Raw genomic sequence first — 18,285 nt, forward strand, 5'->3', positions numbered from 1 at the left:
GGTGTCTGTGTGTGTGCTCCAGGGCACACAAGTTCACTCCGGAGAGGCACCATATGCTGTGGGTCATCTCTCTGTAAGGGCTGCAAGGGCCGAATCAATATGTAACGTCTGCTAGCACACCAGGTCGTATAACACGCCGCTGCCTCGCCGAAGCCCGTCACCATGGATCCACCATCTCCTGAGAGCTTATCGCCACAATAACGTGCCTCGCTCTACCTTCTATGCCATTACTGACTCATGTTCACACACACACACACACACACACACACTCACAAACAAATGAGTTCAATGTACACAGATCTTTACGATACATAAACTAAAGAACAGTGGGGTGAATTTTAAGGTTCATTTCATAAACTATAAAAATGTCAATGAGAAATTCCATGCAAAAGTTAACACTTGGAAAGCATTGAAACAAAACCATTTCTAAATTGGCCAGAATTGATCGTGACATAACCACTAGCCTTTCTGCTTTGTTCCAATGTAATAATTAGTACAAGATACTGAACTTAATTATACTATGTACACTATATATCCAAAAATATGTGGACACCTGAAGACCTTTGGGATGAACTGGAACGCCGACTGCATCTTAATTAGATAACCATCACATACTTAGACAATCTGTAAGTAAATTCAGATGCAAGCTCCCCATCAAGCTAGCTAGGTACTGTATGGTTGACACAATGCATCATCACACTGCAAAAATTTCTATTAATTACGCATCTGATGCAATTGCACTGTTTGAACACCAGAGGTCCCAAACTGCACAAACCATAGAGTAAAAACATATACAGTATGTTTACACGGACAACAATAATCCGATATTAACCCGATTAAGACGATACTCTGATTAAGAAACTAGCATGTAAACAGAGATTATTGATGACCTTAATCCGGCTAAAGTCATACTCGAAGTAAACACAAATCGAATTAAGACGTGTGGAGTATTCCTGTTTTAGTCGCATTATCGAAGTGTATTACAGACATGTACACACCTTAATCACACTATTAACGTCCTGTGGGAGTTTTCACCACATTGTGTGACAGGACACGTACACACACGGCAGTGCTCAACCATTTAATAGCAAACAAGAGAGCACGGCTGCGTCCCAAACCGCGTACTTACCTGCTATATACTAGGAGAAATACATGTATCTCGGCTACTATACAGTAGGTAAGTATGTGGTTTGGTGAAGCCCACGGCTTCAATCAGTCGTCTATTTGCATGTATAGCATGACAAATAATTAACTGCACTCGAAGCGTTTGTAAAATTAAAAATGAAACACCCAAAACTGTAAACGGTACCATAACGAAGACCAACTGTATGTCGATACGTGAAATTCTGGAGGGAACGTCGGACGGCGTGGCGTCGGGATGTAATGATGTGTGCCATTAATCCATTTATGTTCTATAACATGTAAAACGGGAACATGAAAGGAATATTCTAAAAGCCACTCATGTAAACACCTTAATCACAATATCGTCTTATTCAGAATAAGGTCAATAATTAGATTACTGCTGTCCATGTAAACGTAGTCATTGTGAGTGCGCTGACCAATAACTCCGGATCACAATGTCTGACATGCATTATATGTTATATGGTTACACCACCTCATTATAATAATTAAAAAGAGTTCTTCAATAGCTTTTAAACGACACCAACCCTGCGCCGCTGTGCTTTATGGTGCCCAAGAAAGAGCCTGTGAAGACAGTCATTTTAGCCGACTTTGGAGCTCTATTTTCAGTTTAAATGATGCCTCAGGTGCTGCTACGGAACTCATTATTTTTCAAATCAGTCATTTTTCCTCAGTCAGAGACGTTGTTTATTCGATCAAATGTCTGAGACGGTTTATAAATGTATTTATTAATTTAAGACATAGTGAACATGTACATTTTGTTTACAATATTAAACCTGTTTGGATTTATTTCGTTTTATACAGACAAAAATGCACACAGTTTTGCATTGTTTATGATTCAGAAATAAAATGGGAGTCATTTCAGTCATCCTTTTTCAGCCATTCAAATTCTCAGAATCGAATCGTGAAGCCAGTATCACGAATCGACTCGAATCGTGACCATGAGTGCATCATTACACTTCTAAAGCTGTTGTGTATAAAAAGCAGTCAATATGAGGTCAAAGGTCACATCGCTACCAAATGGAATTGGCGTAAATGTAAAAAAAACATCAACTTCCTTGGTAAAGGCGGTAGCCTTTACCAAGTCACCAGTGATTATAACAATGTACATAATTCCAGATTAGTGCTAAAACACTACAGGCTAACAATAATTCTATATACTAGACTCTCTTGTGGCTTTTTCTATGGTCTATTTTTTTTAACGTAGCACCAAACATCCACTAACCCTCGCTGGCATGTTTGTGAATTTGAGTGTGTGTGTGTGTGAGTGTGTGTGTGTTATCTGTCATCTTCCACTGCACACATGATGCTGACTACTGCTGACGTGATGAGCGCGACCCTTCATTTGAGGCACAGTATGATACGGAGAGATTAAATAAAATCAAGCGCTCTTCTACAAAACTTTATTGCTTCCAGATGGGTGCGAGCTTCCCTGCAGCATCGCTCCTTCCCGAGGAAGTCGGCGAGGAAGGGGGGGGACGTGTCAGGACGCTGTCATATCATTGGCCGATTAACGTATGGACAGAAGGGACTGACTCCACATGCTGAGTAAAACAGGAGTGTGAGCTGATAATCGCTTCCACACACATTGTCGAATAATGTACAGATCAGAAAAGCATTCATGCACAAATATGACCAGTGCGCCGATCTCTCACGCTATCGGATCGTCACTCGAGCTGACCTGGAGATTCACTTCCAGTTGGGAAAATTTCTTGGAAAGGACAAAAAAAATCGGCGCTACGAGTCTTGTAGTAAATGCCTAAAAGATATAGAACATGTTCGAAATCTGCACGAGTTATAATAAGAGAGTACCGTTTTGGATTACACATAAATAAATCTTTTACAATTATCATACAATTTCAATCTAAGCTCGTGAAAATTCTCATTTACAAGACGAAAAAATATAAATCTGCAATCCCGAGATCATGTCTGGAGTACAGGACTGTTCCTCAAATACAGTCCCCTCCAAAACAATTAGAACGACAAGGCCAATTAATTATTTTTATTTATTTATTTATTTATTTTTGCTGTCGATTGAAGACATTTGGGTTTGAGATCAAAAGATGAATACAAAAAAAGAGAGTTTAGAATTTCAGCTTTTGTTTCCTGGTATTTATATGTAGACATGTTAAACAAATAGAACATAGCACATTTTGTATCAGACCACCTAATTTGAAGATGAGCAAAAATATTGGAACATGTGACTGACAGGTGTTTGTTACCCAGGAGTGACCTGTTAGCTCTGAACATCTACTCTTGGTTTTAGCCTTCAGTTTCACCTGTAAACACTGCAGTTGTTGTTGCAAAAGGATAAACCAACATGAAGATCAGAGAGCTGTCTATGGGAGAAAAGCGAGCCATTTTGAAGCTGAGAAAAATAGGGGAAAATCAATCACAGGCATTGCAAAAGCATTGGGCATGACCAATACAACAAACTGGAATGTCCTGAATGTTCCAATAGTTTTGGAGGAGACTGAATTAGCTGCAGGAATGTACCACGATTCACACATTAACTACATTTATATGCACTGCTAAACATTTACTCAATTCTACAGACTACAGGCTGGTCAAATGGTGATATTACAAGCCCTGGCAAAAGTTATGGAATCACCACATTTACTTTGAAGCAAATAAACAAAATCACAGATATATGACAGAAAACAATTTTTGTTTAATAGCTGAACATTCTGGCTTCATGAAACATACGTCAAACAAATTAAATTAAATGTTAAAATTAATGGCATACTTTTTTCCAGATCAAGTAGAGGAAAAAATTATGGAAATCACTCGACGTTGAGGAACAAATTCTGGAATCACCTTGTACTTTACATTTCTAAAACAAATTCCAGCACAAGTCTATAAATGCAAATTAGTTTGCAGTTAAAAGAGAGCTCCTTACAGACCTTAACCTTGCACTTTTTGAAAGGAAACATGGCCCAACAAGAGAGTTATCAATTAAAACAATGGAAAGGATTATAAAACTCTTTGAAGAAGGAAATCCGGCACGGAGTGTGGCAAAAGAAGGCAGATGTTCCCAGTCAGCTGTGTCTAAAATTTGGTGCAAGTATAAACAAAATGGGAAGGTTATAGAAGGAAAACGTACGAGTCGACGACTAAGCAAAAATTGTTTCGTGTCATATCTGTAATTTTGTTTACTTGCTACAAAGTAATAAAGCCAGGTGAACATCTTCCAAGTGTGGTGATTCCATACATTTTGCCAGGGGTTGTATATGAAAATCTTTTGGGTTGGTTTTTTTTTTCACAAAACATGTATTGTATCAAAAGATAAATATTTAAGTTGGATGATAAAGTGCCAGAAAAACTCAAAATTAACATGAAAAACTCCAGTTCAGTAGTTGAGTCAGAATTTTAAAGTTGTTATTTTCATTTTTAAGATCATTACTAGGTGAGAGAGAATAGCAACAATCAAGGTGTCTTCACACACACACACACACACACACACGTTTAAAACAGCGTGTACAATTATTAGCATAAACAAGCCGGTATTGAGAATTGTCTGATATCCAGAACGTTTTTATTATTTAAAGAAAAGGAGATCACAGAGAAACACTGCAAATAAAAAATACGTTAGCAGTTAATCAGTTGTGTTACTGTGTAAAAATAAATAAATAAATAAATAAATAAATAATCGAATGCCATTGAGTGTTATAAATTTCCCATATTTCCAAAATGCCCACGATTCAGAGTGTGATGTGATGAGGGTCGCTGTAGCTCAGAGAAGACAGACCTTCTGTCTGAAATAAAGCCGAAGTGCTCTTTTGTTTCATCCCCTTCCCTGCTGGCTGCTATAGATGCCCACTGCGCCCTTCGCTCAGCAAACTAATACGGCCGTTTGAAACGTGTCCAAGCAGGCGCGGAGGCCGTGCCAGGCCGGAGAGCCCCCTCGTCGCCCACACGTGGAGCGAGGCCATGTGGTTCCCGCTATGCAGTCAAGGGCCTTATTTTCCACCTGTGCCTGCGGAGGCCAACGGAACCGACACACACACACACACACACACACACACACATATACACAGAGGCCAAAACCCAATATTTACATTTTTATATTGCCGTATTTTCAAGCCCCCGGGACGCAAACAGAGGAGACGACACCGTCTGTTTGTTCCCTGTGTCCGATTAGAGCGTGACGCTGTCTGCTGCTTTGCGCGATGCTGAAGGGTCACAGCGTTTTGAACCCTCACCACGGCTTCGTTCGGTGCAAACACAAAAACAGCTGATCGGCTTACTCTGACGGACGCTGCCAGGCAACGTTTACTCAGAGCAAGCGCTGGGGATTCTTACAGGAGCTCGTTTGACGTTTTATGAAAATCGACGTGACTGTCGATTGATTCCTATTGCACTTTTAACATTCATAAAGCTGCCCTTAAATAACAGAAGGTGTACGATGGACACAAGCTGACAAACTTCCACTGACAAAAGGAAATCTTAAGAGAAGGAAGCCATTCTCATTCTCTGCTGGATTACAGTAGATAGAATGAATACAAGTGAGATTAATGAAAAGATTAAAGATCCCTTCCAGAAGGGAGATGTTTTCTAAACCAGCAGACTTCTAAAAAAAAAAAAAAAAATGTTGCTGTTTTTTTAAATAAAAATAGATTTCAAATTACGGCACACCTTTTCAAACATTACAGCACTGACTTTAAAGGGAATTAATCAAACCTGATCATCTCAGGATGCACCATGTGTAAACAATAGCTGCATGGGACTAATGGTAATAATAAAAAAAATTTAAAACAGAGAAAAAAGTACAAAAAGAACAGAGCTGGTCGATACAGTGATATGAATTTTGATGTGATAAACTCATGTCACAATAGGCTTTTCTGTGATATCATTTATATCATGATTTTATTTTTTTTTAAATGTCTTTTAAAATAAAATTAATTATACACTGACTGGAAGCAGTCATGTGGTGTTTTTGTACTTAATCTTTAAAATTAAACAATGAAATAATTATTTTTTTTTACATTTTGACAGACGTTTTATAAATAAATTTGTTTTTGTTTTTTTAAAATATAAATATTAAAAAACACTTTTTGAGAGACTTTTTTAATTTTTTCATTTTTAAATGCAACACTACTGTTGTGCTGGCAGTTCGTGGGCAAACCTACGTATATATAGTGATACAATTGTATCTTGTATCGTAGAAACGTCTTTGAGTACCGAAATGACCTTTTCATCATATCGCCCACCGCTACCCAAAAAAAATAAATCAGGCAACAACAAGGGTACAATCTATAGTCTTTATGTGCTCAGCTCGCTCATGATCAGAAAAGTTGGCGAAAAATGAAAATGGAGACAAATTTTACAAAAATGTGGTTAAATAGATTTCACAGGATCCTAAATATGCCAAATCTCTTTATCGCTCACTGAGTCTATTTCCTCCTCCCATCCCTCCTCTTAATTTATTCCCTTTTGCCTCATTTTGCCTCCTCCCCTCTCCTTTCCCCACTCTCTCCCCCTCTCTCCCCTCGATGAAATGGGATCATATAACCTCAGTAGTGCAATTAGCCTCAGAAATCTGTAGCCCATCCCATCAGTGCCTTTGTGGAGAGCCTGACCGCTGTGGTCAACCAGAGTCCTCAGAGCTGGGAGGGATAAAAACAGGTCACTCTTGGAGATCAAAAATTGTCCCGGAGCGTCCAGAGTGCGGCTGGACGTAAATGGAGCAACGCTCCCGGTGCTGCTGTGGTTACTGAAGGCTCGTGAAGTGAAGAAATATAACCAGTAAAACTGAAAACCAGCTCTGGAACAAGTGCAAAGAGAAAATACAAAATAATAATAACAATAATAATGCCGGTGGCAGGGGAGGAATCAAATTAGCATAGGACCAATCACCCAAGTATCACCAAAGTATCAACTAGCACTTATAAATGAAGTGATACAAATAAAGTACCCACTCCAGTCCACAACAGGATAAAGGAATTAGAAAAGCAGGACATGGAAAATCCCTACAATGCTAATATCTAAAGATTAGCATGGCCTTAAAATAGCAGCCTAATCTACTGTGTGTCTTTTTTTTTTTTTGCTTGTACAGAGATAGCCATTTGCTCCTGGAAGCAGTTTTATGGAACTAATATGCTATATAAAATAATCACGAGTGCAGTGCCAAAACTGTAATTATATAAACTGCGAATCAATTCTGCAGATTTGTAATAGGGGTGGGTGATTTTAGATGCGTGAATGATTAAAGTGTCTCCACAGTGTTACTACAGAAAGACCACATGTATCGCGATACCACACGCATGCGGTCAGATGCACTGAAAACACTCAGGCGTGGCAACAGGAGTTGTTTAATGAACCAGACTTTGCTCTGAGACCAGCTCGTGCTGTCCCTGACACACACACACACACACACACACACACGAACAAATCAATAATAACCAAGAGTAGGCGGTTCCTTAGCTTGCGTTTTGTTTGGTAACACGGTAGCATGGCTGACAACATGGAGGAACTGGTGTCTAAAAATGAATCAGTTATGTGGAACTGGTGGAACAACGGTTGTTTGCAAAATGTGCAAAGGCAAGACTGACACGTCTGGGAAACGTGACTTAAACGAATTTGTTTACACACTAAGAAAGCTGTTTACCAGTTGGCTGCCACTGCTAGTCACTAGCATTAGCATTTATTCAATTTCTTTATGATTAATGATGTATTGACAAAATTCAGGACTAGCTAATAACCTTAAGAGTTATTAACTTTAACTAATGATAAGGTTGACATGAAATGACATGCATGTGCTCCGTGTTAATAGCGAAGACGCCCTGATGAACAGCCTCTGTAAGCCTCGACAGGCTTGCCTTGCTGATATTCAGTACAACCGCAATCTTGCTTGTGCGATGTTGCTTAAATATAAATAGATAATAGTCTAGTTTGATTATAATCTAGTCTGTCCTTCTCAAAGCTATTATTTTATCCATCTATCCATCCTTCCATCCATTTTCCATAACACTTATCCTACGCAGGGTTGTGGGCCATCCCAGAGAACTCGGGGCACAAGGCGGGGGACACCCTGGACGGGGTGCCAAGCCATCACAGGGCACAATCGCACACACACTCATACACTACGGACAATGTGGAAACGCCAATCAGCTTATAACGCATGTCTTTGGACTGGAGGAGGAAAGCGGAGAACCTGGAGGAAACCCCCGAAGTACGAGGAGAACATGCAAACTCCATGCACACGGGGCGGAGGAGGGATTCGAACCCCAACCCAGGAGGTACGAGGCAAATGTGCTAACCACTAACCGTGCAGTATGTGCACTAATACGAGAGCACTGTAGAACTCATTTGTTGGGTAACTACATATTTTTAACACTGATATTACTTTTGAATATATTACAATACCTTTTTATGATGGCAGTCACGGGAGTTTGGTATTTTGGGGTTTTTTTCACTGGTTTTACTGACCACAATGAGGACGGGTTCCCTTTTGAGTCTGGTTCCTCTCAAGGTTCTCCCTCATATCATCTCAGAGAGTTTTTAACTTGCCACTGTTGTCCCTGGCTTGCTCATTAGGGATAAATTCATACATTTAAAATGTATACCCGGAATGGACATATTTCTGTAAAGGTTCTTTGTGATAAAAAGCGCTCTAAAAATAAAACTGAATTGAAATAAAAAAACGATTAAAAGAACTGAACGCGCTTGCCATTGTTTATTTTATCTATTTAGTTCAGATGGGTTTCAACAAAACAGAATCGTATTAGTTCACTGACTTAACAGAAGCACGCTCTGTGATAGACCTGCGAACATCACAGTGATATACGTAAAGCGCTGAAGTGTTTCTCATCTGAATTTAAATATTTTAGATGCCATAAATTACTATGCTAATTAACTAATCATTTCCATGCATTTAATCACACATGGATAAGTTATCGAAGGGTTTTTTTTTTTTCCTTGATCTCTGAAACACGAGGGCAGCTTGAAGAAATGAAATAAATAAATACTCCACTGTATTGAGTGTAGCCCCCAAGGCCTTGTGGAGATCAGTCTACGGAGAGTGCAGTCAGAGCAACACACACACACACACACACACACACACACACACACACACACACACATACACACGCAGAGGGCCACAGAGAGCACGAACCCACTATGTGATCAGCGTGAACTGTGTATTCCGGAGGCGTGAGCTGCTTGAGCGGATCAGAGCTCTCGGTCATCCTGTGGTGGAGTGAAAACGCGCCAAGGCCGAAGCTAAACAAATTCAGGGTTCAAAAAGTCACCCCAAAGCTCCCTCCACCAGCACATTCCCTCCCTCCAGTGCACTCGTCTCTGCTGGGATTGAGCCGAGCCTCAGTGCTCGCTCTCTCGATTCGGACCGTCTCTCCACAGCCTCTGTTCCGAGCTGCCAACAAGCACCAAACGTGCTTGGCTGCTTGTTTAACACCCTAAAGGATGCAGAGTTTAAAACAGCCCTATGGTTCACACGAAGAAATCCCTCCAAACCCGGCTACTTCTTCACCGCTCCGTCTCTCTGGATGACAGTGAGACAATGCTGCATTCTGTGCTCCCTTCGCTGGGAGATTAGCTGACGCCTGGCAGCGAAGTATACATGGCAAATTAGTTATAACAATGCACGACACGACGCCATACATTATCACCTACGTTCCTTTAAATAGCGATCGTCTACATCTGAGCCACAGATAGAGAAGCATTCGAAATATTGCCCTACCTCAGAAGTATTCACTCATTCAAGACATACACTACGGCCAAAAGTATGTGGACACCTCACCTTCACACTCATATGTGCTTGTTGAATATCCCCATTCCAGATTTATTCCGCCTTTGCTGGTATAATAAGCTCCACTTTTCTGTGAAGGCTTTACAGTAGATTTTGGAGCGTGGCTGTGGGGATTTGTGTTCATTCAGCTACAAGAGCATTAGTGAGGTCAGATACTGATGTTCTGTAAGGAGATCTGTGGTGCAGTCGGTGTTCCAGTTCATCCCAAAGGTGTTCAGTGGGGTAGAGGTCAGGGCTCTGTGCAGGACACTCGAGTTCTTCCACTCCAACCTTCGCACACCATGTCTTCATTGAGATCGCTTGGTGCACAGGGGCAACAGTTTGGGGAAGAACCACATATGGATGTGAAGGTCAGGTGTCCTCGACCTTTTCGCCATATTATGTATGTGGTGTGTAATGTTTTCTTGTTTAGCTTTGCACTTAAGGAAGGTGGCTAATCAGGCATGACTATTTTTTGTGTGTGATTTATTTTATTACATTAATATGTTATAGTTTATTCTATTTCTTATCATTTCAATGTAATGTAAAGTGATTTTTGTGTGAAAACTGCGGGTTTTGTGAAATACGTCTTTTTAGCTACGTATGTATGTACATATTTTTTTTAAGTGCTTCATTTCTAAACTCTTTTTAAAGCTTAAAATATTCGTAGTAATATTCGGAGTATCGATATGGTCTGATACTCATCAGCATCGGAAAAGAAATCGTATCATCTCGACTTATTTCCTTACTAAAGTTTCTTATAATTCCACCGTACAGATCTAACCTACACCAAAAGCTTCAAAGTGAAAGTGTACAAGAAGGCGGACTTATGCCGAGGTTGTTATGTATATCTTAACAATACTGTTTGAAGCAAGTATACATATCATATCATAGCAAGATTTGGGGCATGTATTTATAGAAACAATTTTGGGAGAAATACACTCACTGCATTCCCTCATGGCGCTAGTGTCCGAGTCAGACACCGAAAACATCTTGACTGCTTGACTACATTTGAAGTAGGGGGGGGGGGGCGAATTCGATATGTTTTATGTCTTGCCACAGGATTTCTTCAAAAAGATCCAGCTGTTTTATAAATAGGGCGCACGGTGCCTTAGTGGTTAGCACGTTTGCCTCACACCTCCAGGGTCGGGGGTTCGATTCCCACCGTGGCCCTGTGTGTGCGGAGTTTGCATGTTCTCCCCGTGCTGCAGGGGTTTCCTCCGGGTACTCCGGTTTCCTCCCCCAGTCCAAAGACATGCATGGTAGGCTGATTGGCGTGTCTAAAGTGTCCGTAGTGTATGAATGGGTGTGTGAGTGTGTATGTGATTGTGCCCTGCGATGGATTGGCACCCTGTCCAGGGTGTACCCCGCCTTGTGCCCGATGCTCCCTGGGATAGGCTCCAGGTTCCCCGTGACCCTGAAGGAAGGATAAGCGGTATAGAAGATGGATGGATGGATGTTATTATAAATAAAATGATATTACTGTTACATTTGTTTAAAATACTTGTCATGCAAAAAATAAATAAATGACACAACGAGAGAGGCCTACACGAAACTGGAGCACGACTCATGACAATCATCTGATGTGATGCGGCGTTTACCTGACATTTGATGTGTATAATAAAATAAAAGCACTCTTCAGTCTGTTCATAGATCAAGATCTATCTCCCATCCTCCAGGCAAGAAAAGAATCGCACGAGTGTCAAATAGAGAAGCGCAGCATCTCGGCATCGTTCTGCCGTTTTCTGGCAGTTTCATGAGAGCATGTGGTAAAGGCCATAGGGGGTTATTAGATGGATGCTTTCTGTGTAATGAGAGTGCTGGCTTAATAACATTAGCTTGGATCACTGATTAAGAAAGTACTGGCTGCCGAGCTTAAGTGGGCCAAACCGCTTTTCTATTTCTCTTTCATTCCCTTCGTCCATGAGCAGACTTTGATGTGTCTGCACACAAAAAAACCTCGACCAAAGTATCCAAAGTATAACATCACGTCCGATCGCGATACGAAGCGGTTGGTCAACGACAAACGATTAGCCATGATGTGTGTGTGTGGTATGTTTCTGAGCTCTCCGAGCTCTGAAACCGACATGGGAAGTGTTTTTCTTTTCTCTGGACGTCCAAACCATTGAAAGAAGCACAGATAAACTGTGAGTTCAAATAGAATAAAAAAAAAAAACGTAAATATTGTTCCTATGAACGACAGCTACAGGCTAGCGGTCATGATTGGAAATACTGAAGATTTCTGTTCAGGTTAGGTCACTATAGTCTTGAATTTTGTTAATAGTTAGATTTTGTTACTTTCACCAGTTTCAGGCTTGATTTTCTAGTATATTTCTAGAACAAAGCTCACAGATCTCATCTCCAGCTTTATTAATTGTTAGTACTGATGTCACATTTCCTGTTGAAAAAATACATTTAAAAAAAAAAAAAATCACATTATGTTTAATATTTATAATTCACCCGGACTGTGAAGAGGGCATCCGAGTAAATCGATCAGATTGGATTTACAACCGGCCAGAAATCTGGACACTTTTTCTAATTGCTGACAGGGACAAATCCTAATATAAAACTATATTTGATACTTGACAGAAATCTCATCCCATGCACTAAACAGCTGCTATGAAAACACTTATTTGAACTGCATTACTCCAGGTGGCTGCCTGGCAATATTCTTCTGCAAGTGCTGGTCCTTGATCTGCCTGACACATTGTTGCACAATACTATCAGAAATGATTATATATACTTTGGTCTAGAAGAGGTACAATGGATTTAAATTCCCTGCTACACATGTTTTTTTATGACAGAACAAAACCACAAGTAGCTCTGGATGCTAATATTAACTCAAACATCTTACGCTATTGAAGAGTGACTCCCACATACTCTTCTATTTATACCGTTTTTTTTTTTGTTTTTTTGGGGTTTTTTTTTTAAATAGATAGGCTAATTACAAAAGTAGTCTGAGCCAAATCATGTGAAAATCAGTCCAGAAATATAACACTGCTTGAAAACAGGTCTGAACCCCATTGCGAATGACACTAATCTGAGCCCTGTGAAAAAGAGTCATATGTTTGTGTGCTCAGTGCAGTCATGCAGATGGTCGCTTTGAGTATCATTTACTTGGACATTTGCTAAATGTCCACAAGACTGACAGATGCTCTACTTTAGGTGGCCACAACAATCGGCCGGAATCTATTACCAGCACATCTGTCACACATGACTTCTTGGCAGCACTGACTTCCCGCTTTTTCACCCCCCCCCCAAATCAGCCAGCCAGTTTCATCAATCCTGTATCTCCAATCACCGTATGCACCGTCATATTGACTGTTACATAATATAACTTAAGTAACCAAAACGGTGCTAATGTGCACTTCCTGCGTTATAGATATGATATTAAAACACATTTTGACTTGGAAAGCATCTCACTACATGTACACGCTTTTTCCCATCTTTAACCGTCAGTTTCTGTGTTCCTGTTTCCACTGTATCCTCCTCAGATTCCCGTTCTTGGCTGACAGGAGCACAACCTGATGTGGTCTTCTGCTGTTGTAGCTCATCCATCTCAAGGTTCGGAGCATTCTGCACTCCGAGATGCTTTTCTGCTCGCCATGGTTGTAAAGAGTGCTCAATCGAGTTACGGTAGACTTCTTCTCAGCTTGAAACAGTGTGGTCGGTCTCCTCGGACATCTCTCAGCCGTTTTAAGCCACGGAACTGTCGTTTGTTCGTTCTGTTTAAACCCAGAGACTCTTGTGCGTGGAAATCCCAGGAAATTTCTGAAATACTCAAAACAGGCCGTGTGGCACCAACAACCATGCCACCGTCGCTGAGATCGCATTTTCCCCTCATTCTGATGTTTGATGTGAACATTAACTGAAACACTTGACCTGCATCTGCATGATTTTATGCACTGCATTGCTGGAGCAAACTCGCACTCACTTGGAACGTTTAGGCCACTCCTCCTACCCGAGTCTGATGCTAGCACAGATTGACACTAGCGATGGGAAGATCGGATCATTTTCCTGCCTCAGATCTTTGGATCTTGTTCAGCAAAATGAATGAATCTTTATTCAAGTCATTTCGTTCATTTGAGCAGAATTCAATTAAAATGTTACATTTTCAATAGCCGAATTCCCCCACCACGTCTACGTACACAAACTTTGATCGTATTCTGAATAAGGAAAACATTATAATGCAGCCATGGTCACATTATGAGTAACAGAAACGATTCATTCACCACTCAACTGGGTCTTCTGGTATGAGTCGTTCATTATTTTGTCACGTCACTGCTGTGTATGCTGAGGCTCTTGTGGCAACCACCCACTTGTTTGTATAGAAGGTTGGGAATTATGAACTAATTTCTGTACCAATACAGAACAGATGCGGCTGTCACGTCATGTGACAAATGAACGAAAGACTCGGACCGGAAGAGAGAGTCGGGAAGTGAACTAATCATTTCCTGTACAGAGACTATGCGGTTTTCACGTGTCAAACGAAGGAAAGGATGACACAAAACAAACGAATCACACACTGAGACAAGTCATTATTTCTGAGTCATCTAAAAGATTCGTTCGAAATGAACAAATTGTTCTTGAATGACCCATCACTAATTGACCCAACCCATACTGGGGAACAATGTGACTCCAGTTTTTAAAAGTGCTGCAACTACTTTATTTATCTCTGTAATCTTCTTTTTTTTTTAATTATTGTTTAAATAATTACAGACATTACATAAGCATTTCTGTTTGAGATAGTAAACAGCTCAGAATGAGTTTGAGGCAAGTGTGTCATGATCTAGCATGCAGTTTGCACAATGCTAAACTGTTATCTATACGATTCCCATACTGTTAGGGAAAGGTTTGGCGAACAGTGTTGTTTTAGGAAAACAATCAATGAGAGGGTGTTGTGAACTGGCCCAACCCCGTGTTACCACCCCGATGCTGATTATTTTTCCTGTAACAGCATGTCATGTCCTGAAGTGCTGTATTCCACTGCAGCTGTTTACCAATGTTAACAGTTTTTCAATCTATTAAGGAATGACTCAAGCAAAGAAAGAAGTTAAATCATGTTATAATCTGTTCTCCTCTGTCCTGAAGACTTTTCTTCTGTCCGAAACCTTAAACTTAGCTACAGCTTTACTTCTGACTGTTAGAAAATGCCTACACTGGAGAATATTCTTCCCAAAATGCTAAACAAACATCTCCTCACAGAAAACTCCACCATATCAATGAAACGTTTCAGTAAGAACTATTGTCAGCTGCTGTTATAGAAAAATCACTCAACATCTTCTGACCAATCAGAGTCGAGCACTGTGGTATAAAGGGAGAAAAAACAAGTGGGAACCAGTGTTGATGGTGTTGATGTTTCTTAACGTGCTGGAAGCCATGGTAGTGGTTTGGTGGAACCTAAAAAATGTCTTTTGTCTTGGTTCTATTTTCTGCATTTACATAGTTTGTATTAAAGGTTTAACAGCTACATGCTAGCTAAATGGTTATGCTTATGATTCCCAGTTGCCTAGCAACTGTGATTTTACTACTTTAAAGATGCATTAGGTAAGAATTTTTTTTTTTCTGGGGGGGGGGGGGGGTGTCTCTAACAGTTGAATGGGTGGAGTTGAGAAGATAAGATCTGAATTAATTTTTACTTTTTTTTTGTACTCATTGAGCCGGCCCCATTATCATGGACATACACAAAGCTCCGCCCACAAAACTTAGATTAGAGGTACCATTAGCAAGGACTGGCATGAAATCAATTTCAGTTGCACTGAGACATTCAACTGCTTGAAATCTAATAGAATTACAACTCTATAAACATGCAACTTCTCTTCATACCCTGCTGGGGGTGGGGGAAACAATAGAAACCCTCATAGAAGTTGTAATGGTTTTAATGGGTAGAATGGGAATTGTATTGGTTTTAATGGAAACTGTAATGGTCCCCATGGGTCTCTACTGGTTAAAGTCAATAATTGCGTCAGGACTAGTTAATTTATTCAGTGTTCATTAAAAAAAATAAAAAAGAAAGGAAGAAAGAAAGAGCAAAAAAGAAAGAAAGAAAGGAAAAGAAAGAAAGAAAGAAAGACTTCCGAACTGCACACTGAGTGCACTGTTCTCATAAACACGGTGAAAACACACACACACACACACACACACACACACACACACACACACACCTCTGTTTGAATGCAAGAAGTTACACACCGTAGCCATGGTAACCACAGAACAACACGCCGTGTTCTTCTCACCTGTAGGGCTTTCGGGCTGGATGCGCGTCCACGTGACTCGCGTGGCCGTGAGATTCACATCGTGGCTCTTCTTCCCGATTTGAAAGATTCCTCTAACGATCGGTTCGCTCACGTTACCGGACTTTTCGTTTCCTCCGCGAACTGAAAGTGTGTCCTCGGGGCAGAGGACCTGAGGCGCAGAATCGGAGCGTTTCTCACTTTCTTGCGCTTCTTGCTCTTGTTGCCGTTTCCTCCTTTTCTTCTTCGCCTTGACACGGTTTTCTGTAAGCGGAGGAGACTCGGACACCGGTTGCTTCTTCTCCTTTGACTCCTCTCGGCTCTCCGAACATGCGTGGAGGGCATTAGTCGATTTCCTCGGGGATTCAAACATGTTTAAAATGTAACATCCCGACAGCACTAGTTGGTTTTTCGCACCGCAGTTTGCCCCCGGTGTTGTGTTGTTAATCAGCAGGGCGCGCGCGTTCCCGCCATGGCCGGAGCCTTCCAGCGGCGCGCGTACCCGCTAAGTAGTCCTGGCTACGGACGCGGGCACGCGCTTCAGTCAATCACTTCACTTTATAACATTTTTTCCTCGTCCCAAATACATGCCTGCCCTTACATTATTATTATTATTATTATTATTATTATTATTATTATTATTAAACTCCTGCAACCTAGTAGGCCTTAGATAACTTTCATAACAGGATATTAGTACGGGCTTCTATTCGTTCTATTGCACTTGCAAGTACTGTGTACCGGTATTTAAGACTGATGAGTTATTAGGTGTATAAGGAGTAATAAGTCAGCAGTCCCTTACTCTTAGTACAAAATAGCTTCTTATTTATTTATTTATTTATTTATTTATGTTTGCACCAATAGCCTAATGTAAAAGAGTGTCTAATTTAATCTATAGAAATGCACACATATTTAAAAAAAAAAAAAAAAAAAAAAAAAAGACATAAAAATGTATATATGTGATACCATAAATAGTATAGAATTCCTAATTCTATACTAGCCTAATCTACAATTAGATACACAGTGGGCTAGAATTTATATCATATCGTATGCAACTAGATATCCTAAATATATTCTATAAATTTTATAACTTAAACAAATTATAGCTGCTTGTGTTAACCCTGCTCAGACCTAGCCAGCTATTCTAGTTATTTGCTGTAACATTATAACTACACTCACATTTTTTTAGATAAATATGATAGTTGATATTATATATATATATATATATATATATATATATATATATATATATATATATATATATATATATAATAGCCTATATTACTCTCTCTCTCTCTCTCTATATATATATAGAGAGAGAGAGAGAGAGAGAGAGAGAGAGAGAGAGAGAGAGAGAGAGAGCTATATATAGATCCTAAATGTATAAGTATTATAACTTTCTTAAACCAATTATAGGCTATCTGTTTGTGTAGCTGGTGGTGTTAGCCCTGCCTAAAACACTAGCCAGCTATCCTACTTACTTGCTGCAACATTATAACGAGCCTAATTTATATTCAGATAAATATGAGAATTTATATTTTAGGCTATAGTCTAGAGCTATATGGATAGGCTATCCTAAACATGTTTTATAAGTAATATAAACTGACCTAAACAAATGATATCTGTTTATATTACTGGTGGTGTTAACCCTGCTTAGACCTAGCCAGCTTTTCTAGTTACTTGCCGTTACTAGCCTAATTTACATTGAGGTAATTATATACTAATGTATATAAAATGTATAATCATATATCATGATATATGTCATTCTATCTATCTTTATTCAAACCGTTTATGTTTGGCCGCTTAAACTTAGCCCAAGTCAACTAGCTAGCATTACAACTTGTCATGCTAAAGCTACAGTAGCAAGCAGTCCAGCTGTATCAGCATCATTTATTACTAAATTATATTTTACTCTTTAAACAGAAGACATTGTGTACGTTAGGCTGTATCGAATCTGAAAGAGTGACCTATAAAAGTGTTTTACACAGACAATTTCACAGAAATGATCCCTGTAGTGGACGGTTGAAATAACGGTTCGATGACGGTTATTTTTTAAATGTTTCAAATGGACGGCTCGTGCGAAAGATTAAAAGTAGCCAGTGTTAGCTAGCCTAGCCTAGCCTATATCATGGGAGGTTTTAACAAACCGTCCGAAATTTAAATGTGTAA

At 39.9% G+C, this 18,285-nt stretch overlaps 1 protein-coding gene across 2 annotated transcripts in view; it reads right to left on the bottom strand.

Moving 5' to 3' along the window:
- cerkl (ceramide kinase-like) overlaps positions 1-16,546 on the bottom strand; it is a 93,206-nt gene extending 76,660 nt beyond the window's left edge. For both annotated transcript variants that reach the window (XM_053626281.1, XM_053626280.1), the window contains exon 1: positions 16,123-16,546. In XM_053626281.1, coding sequence (XP_053482256.1) covers positions 16,123-16,492 — 370 coding nt within the window. In that variant the 5' untranslated portion in view covers positions 16,493-16,546. The remainder of the gene's footprint in view (positions 1-16,122) is intronic.
- Positions 16,547-18,285: the final 1,739 nt, after the last annotated feature.

Source organism: Ictalurus furcatus, chromosome 6 (assembly GCF_023375685.1).
Source record: "Ictalurus furcatus strain D&B chromosome 6, Billie_1.0, whole genome shotgun sequence".
Taxonomy (NCBI): Eukaryota; Metazoa; Chordata; class Actinopteri; order Siluriformes; family Ictaluridae; genus Ictalurus; species Ictalurus furcatus.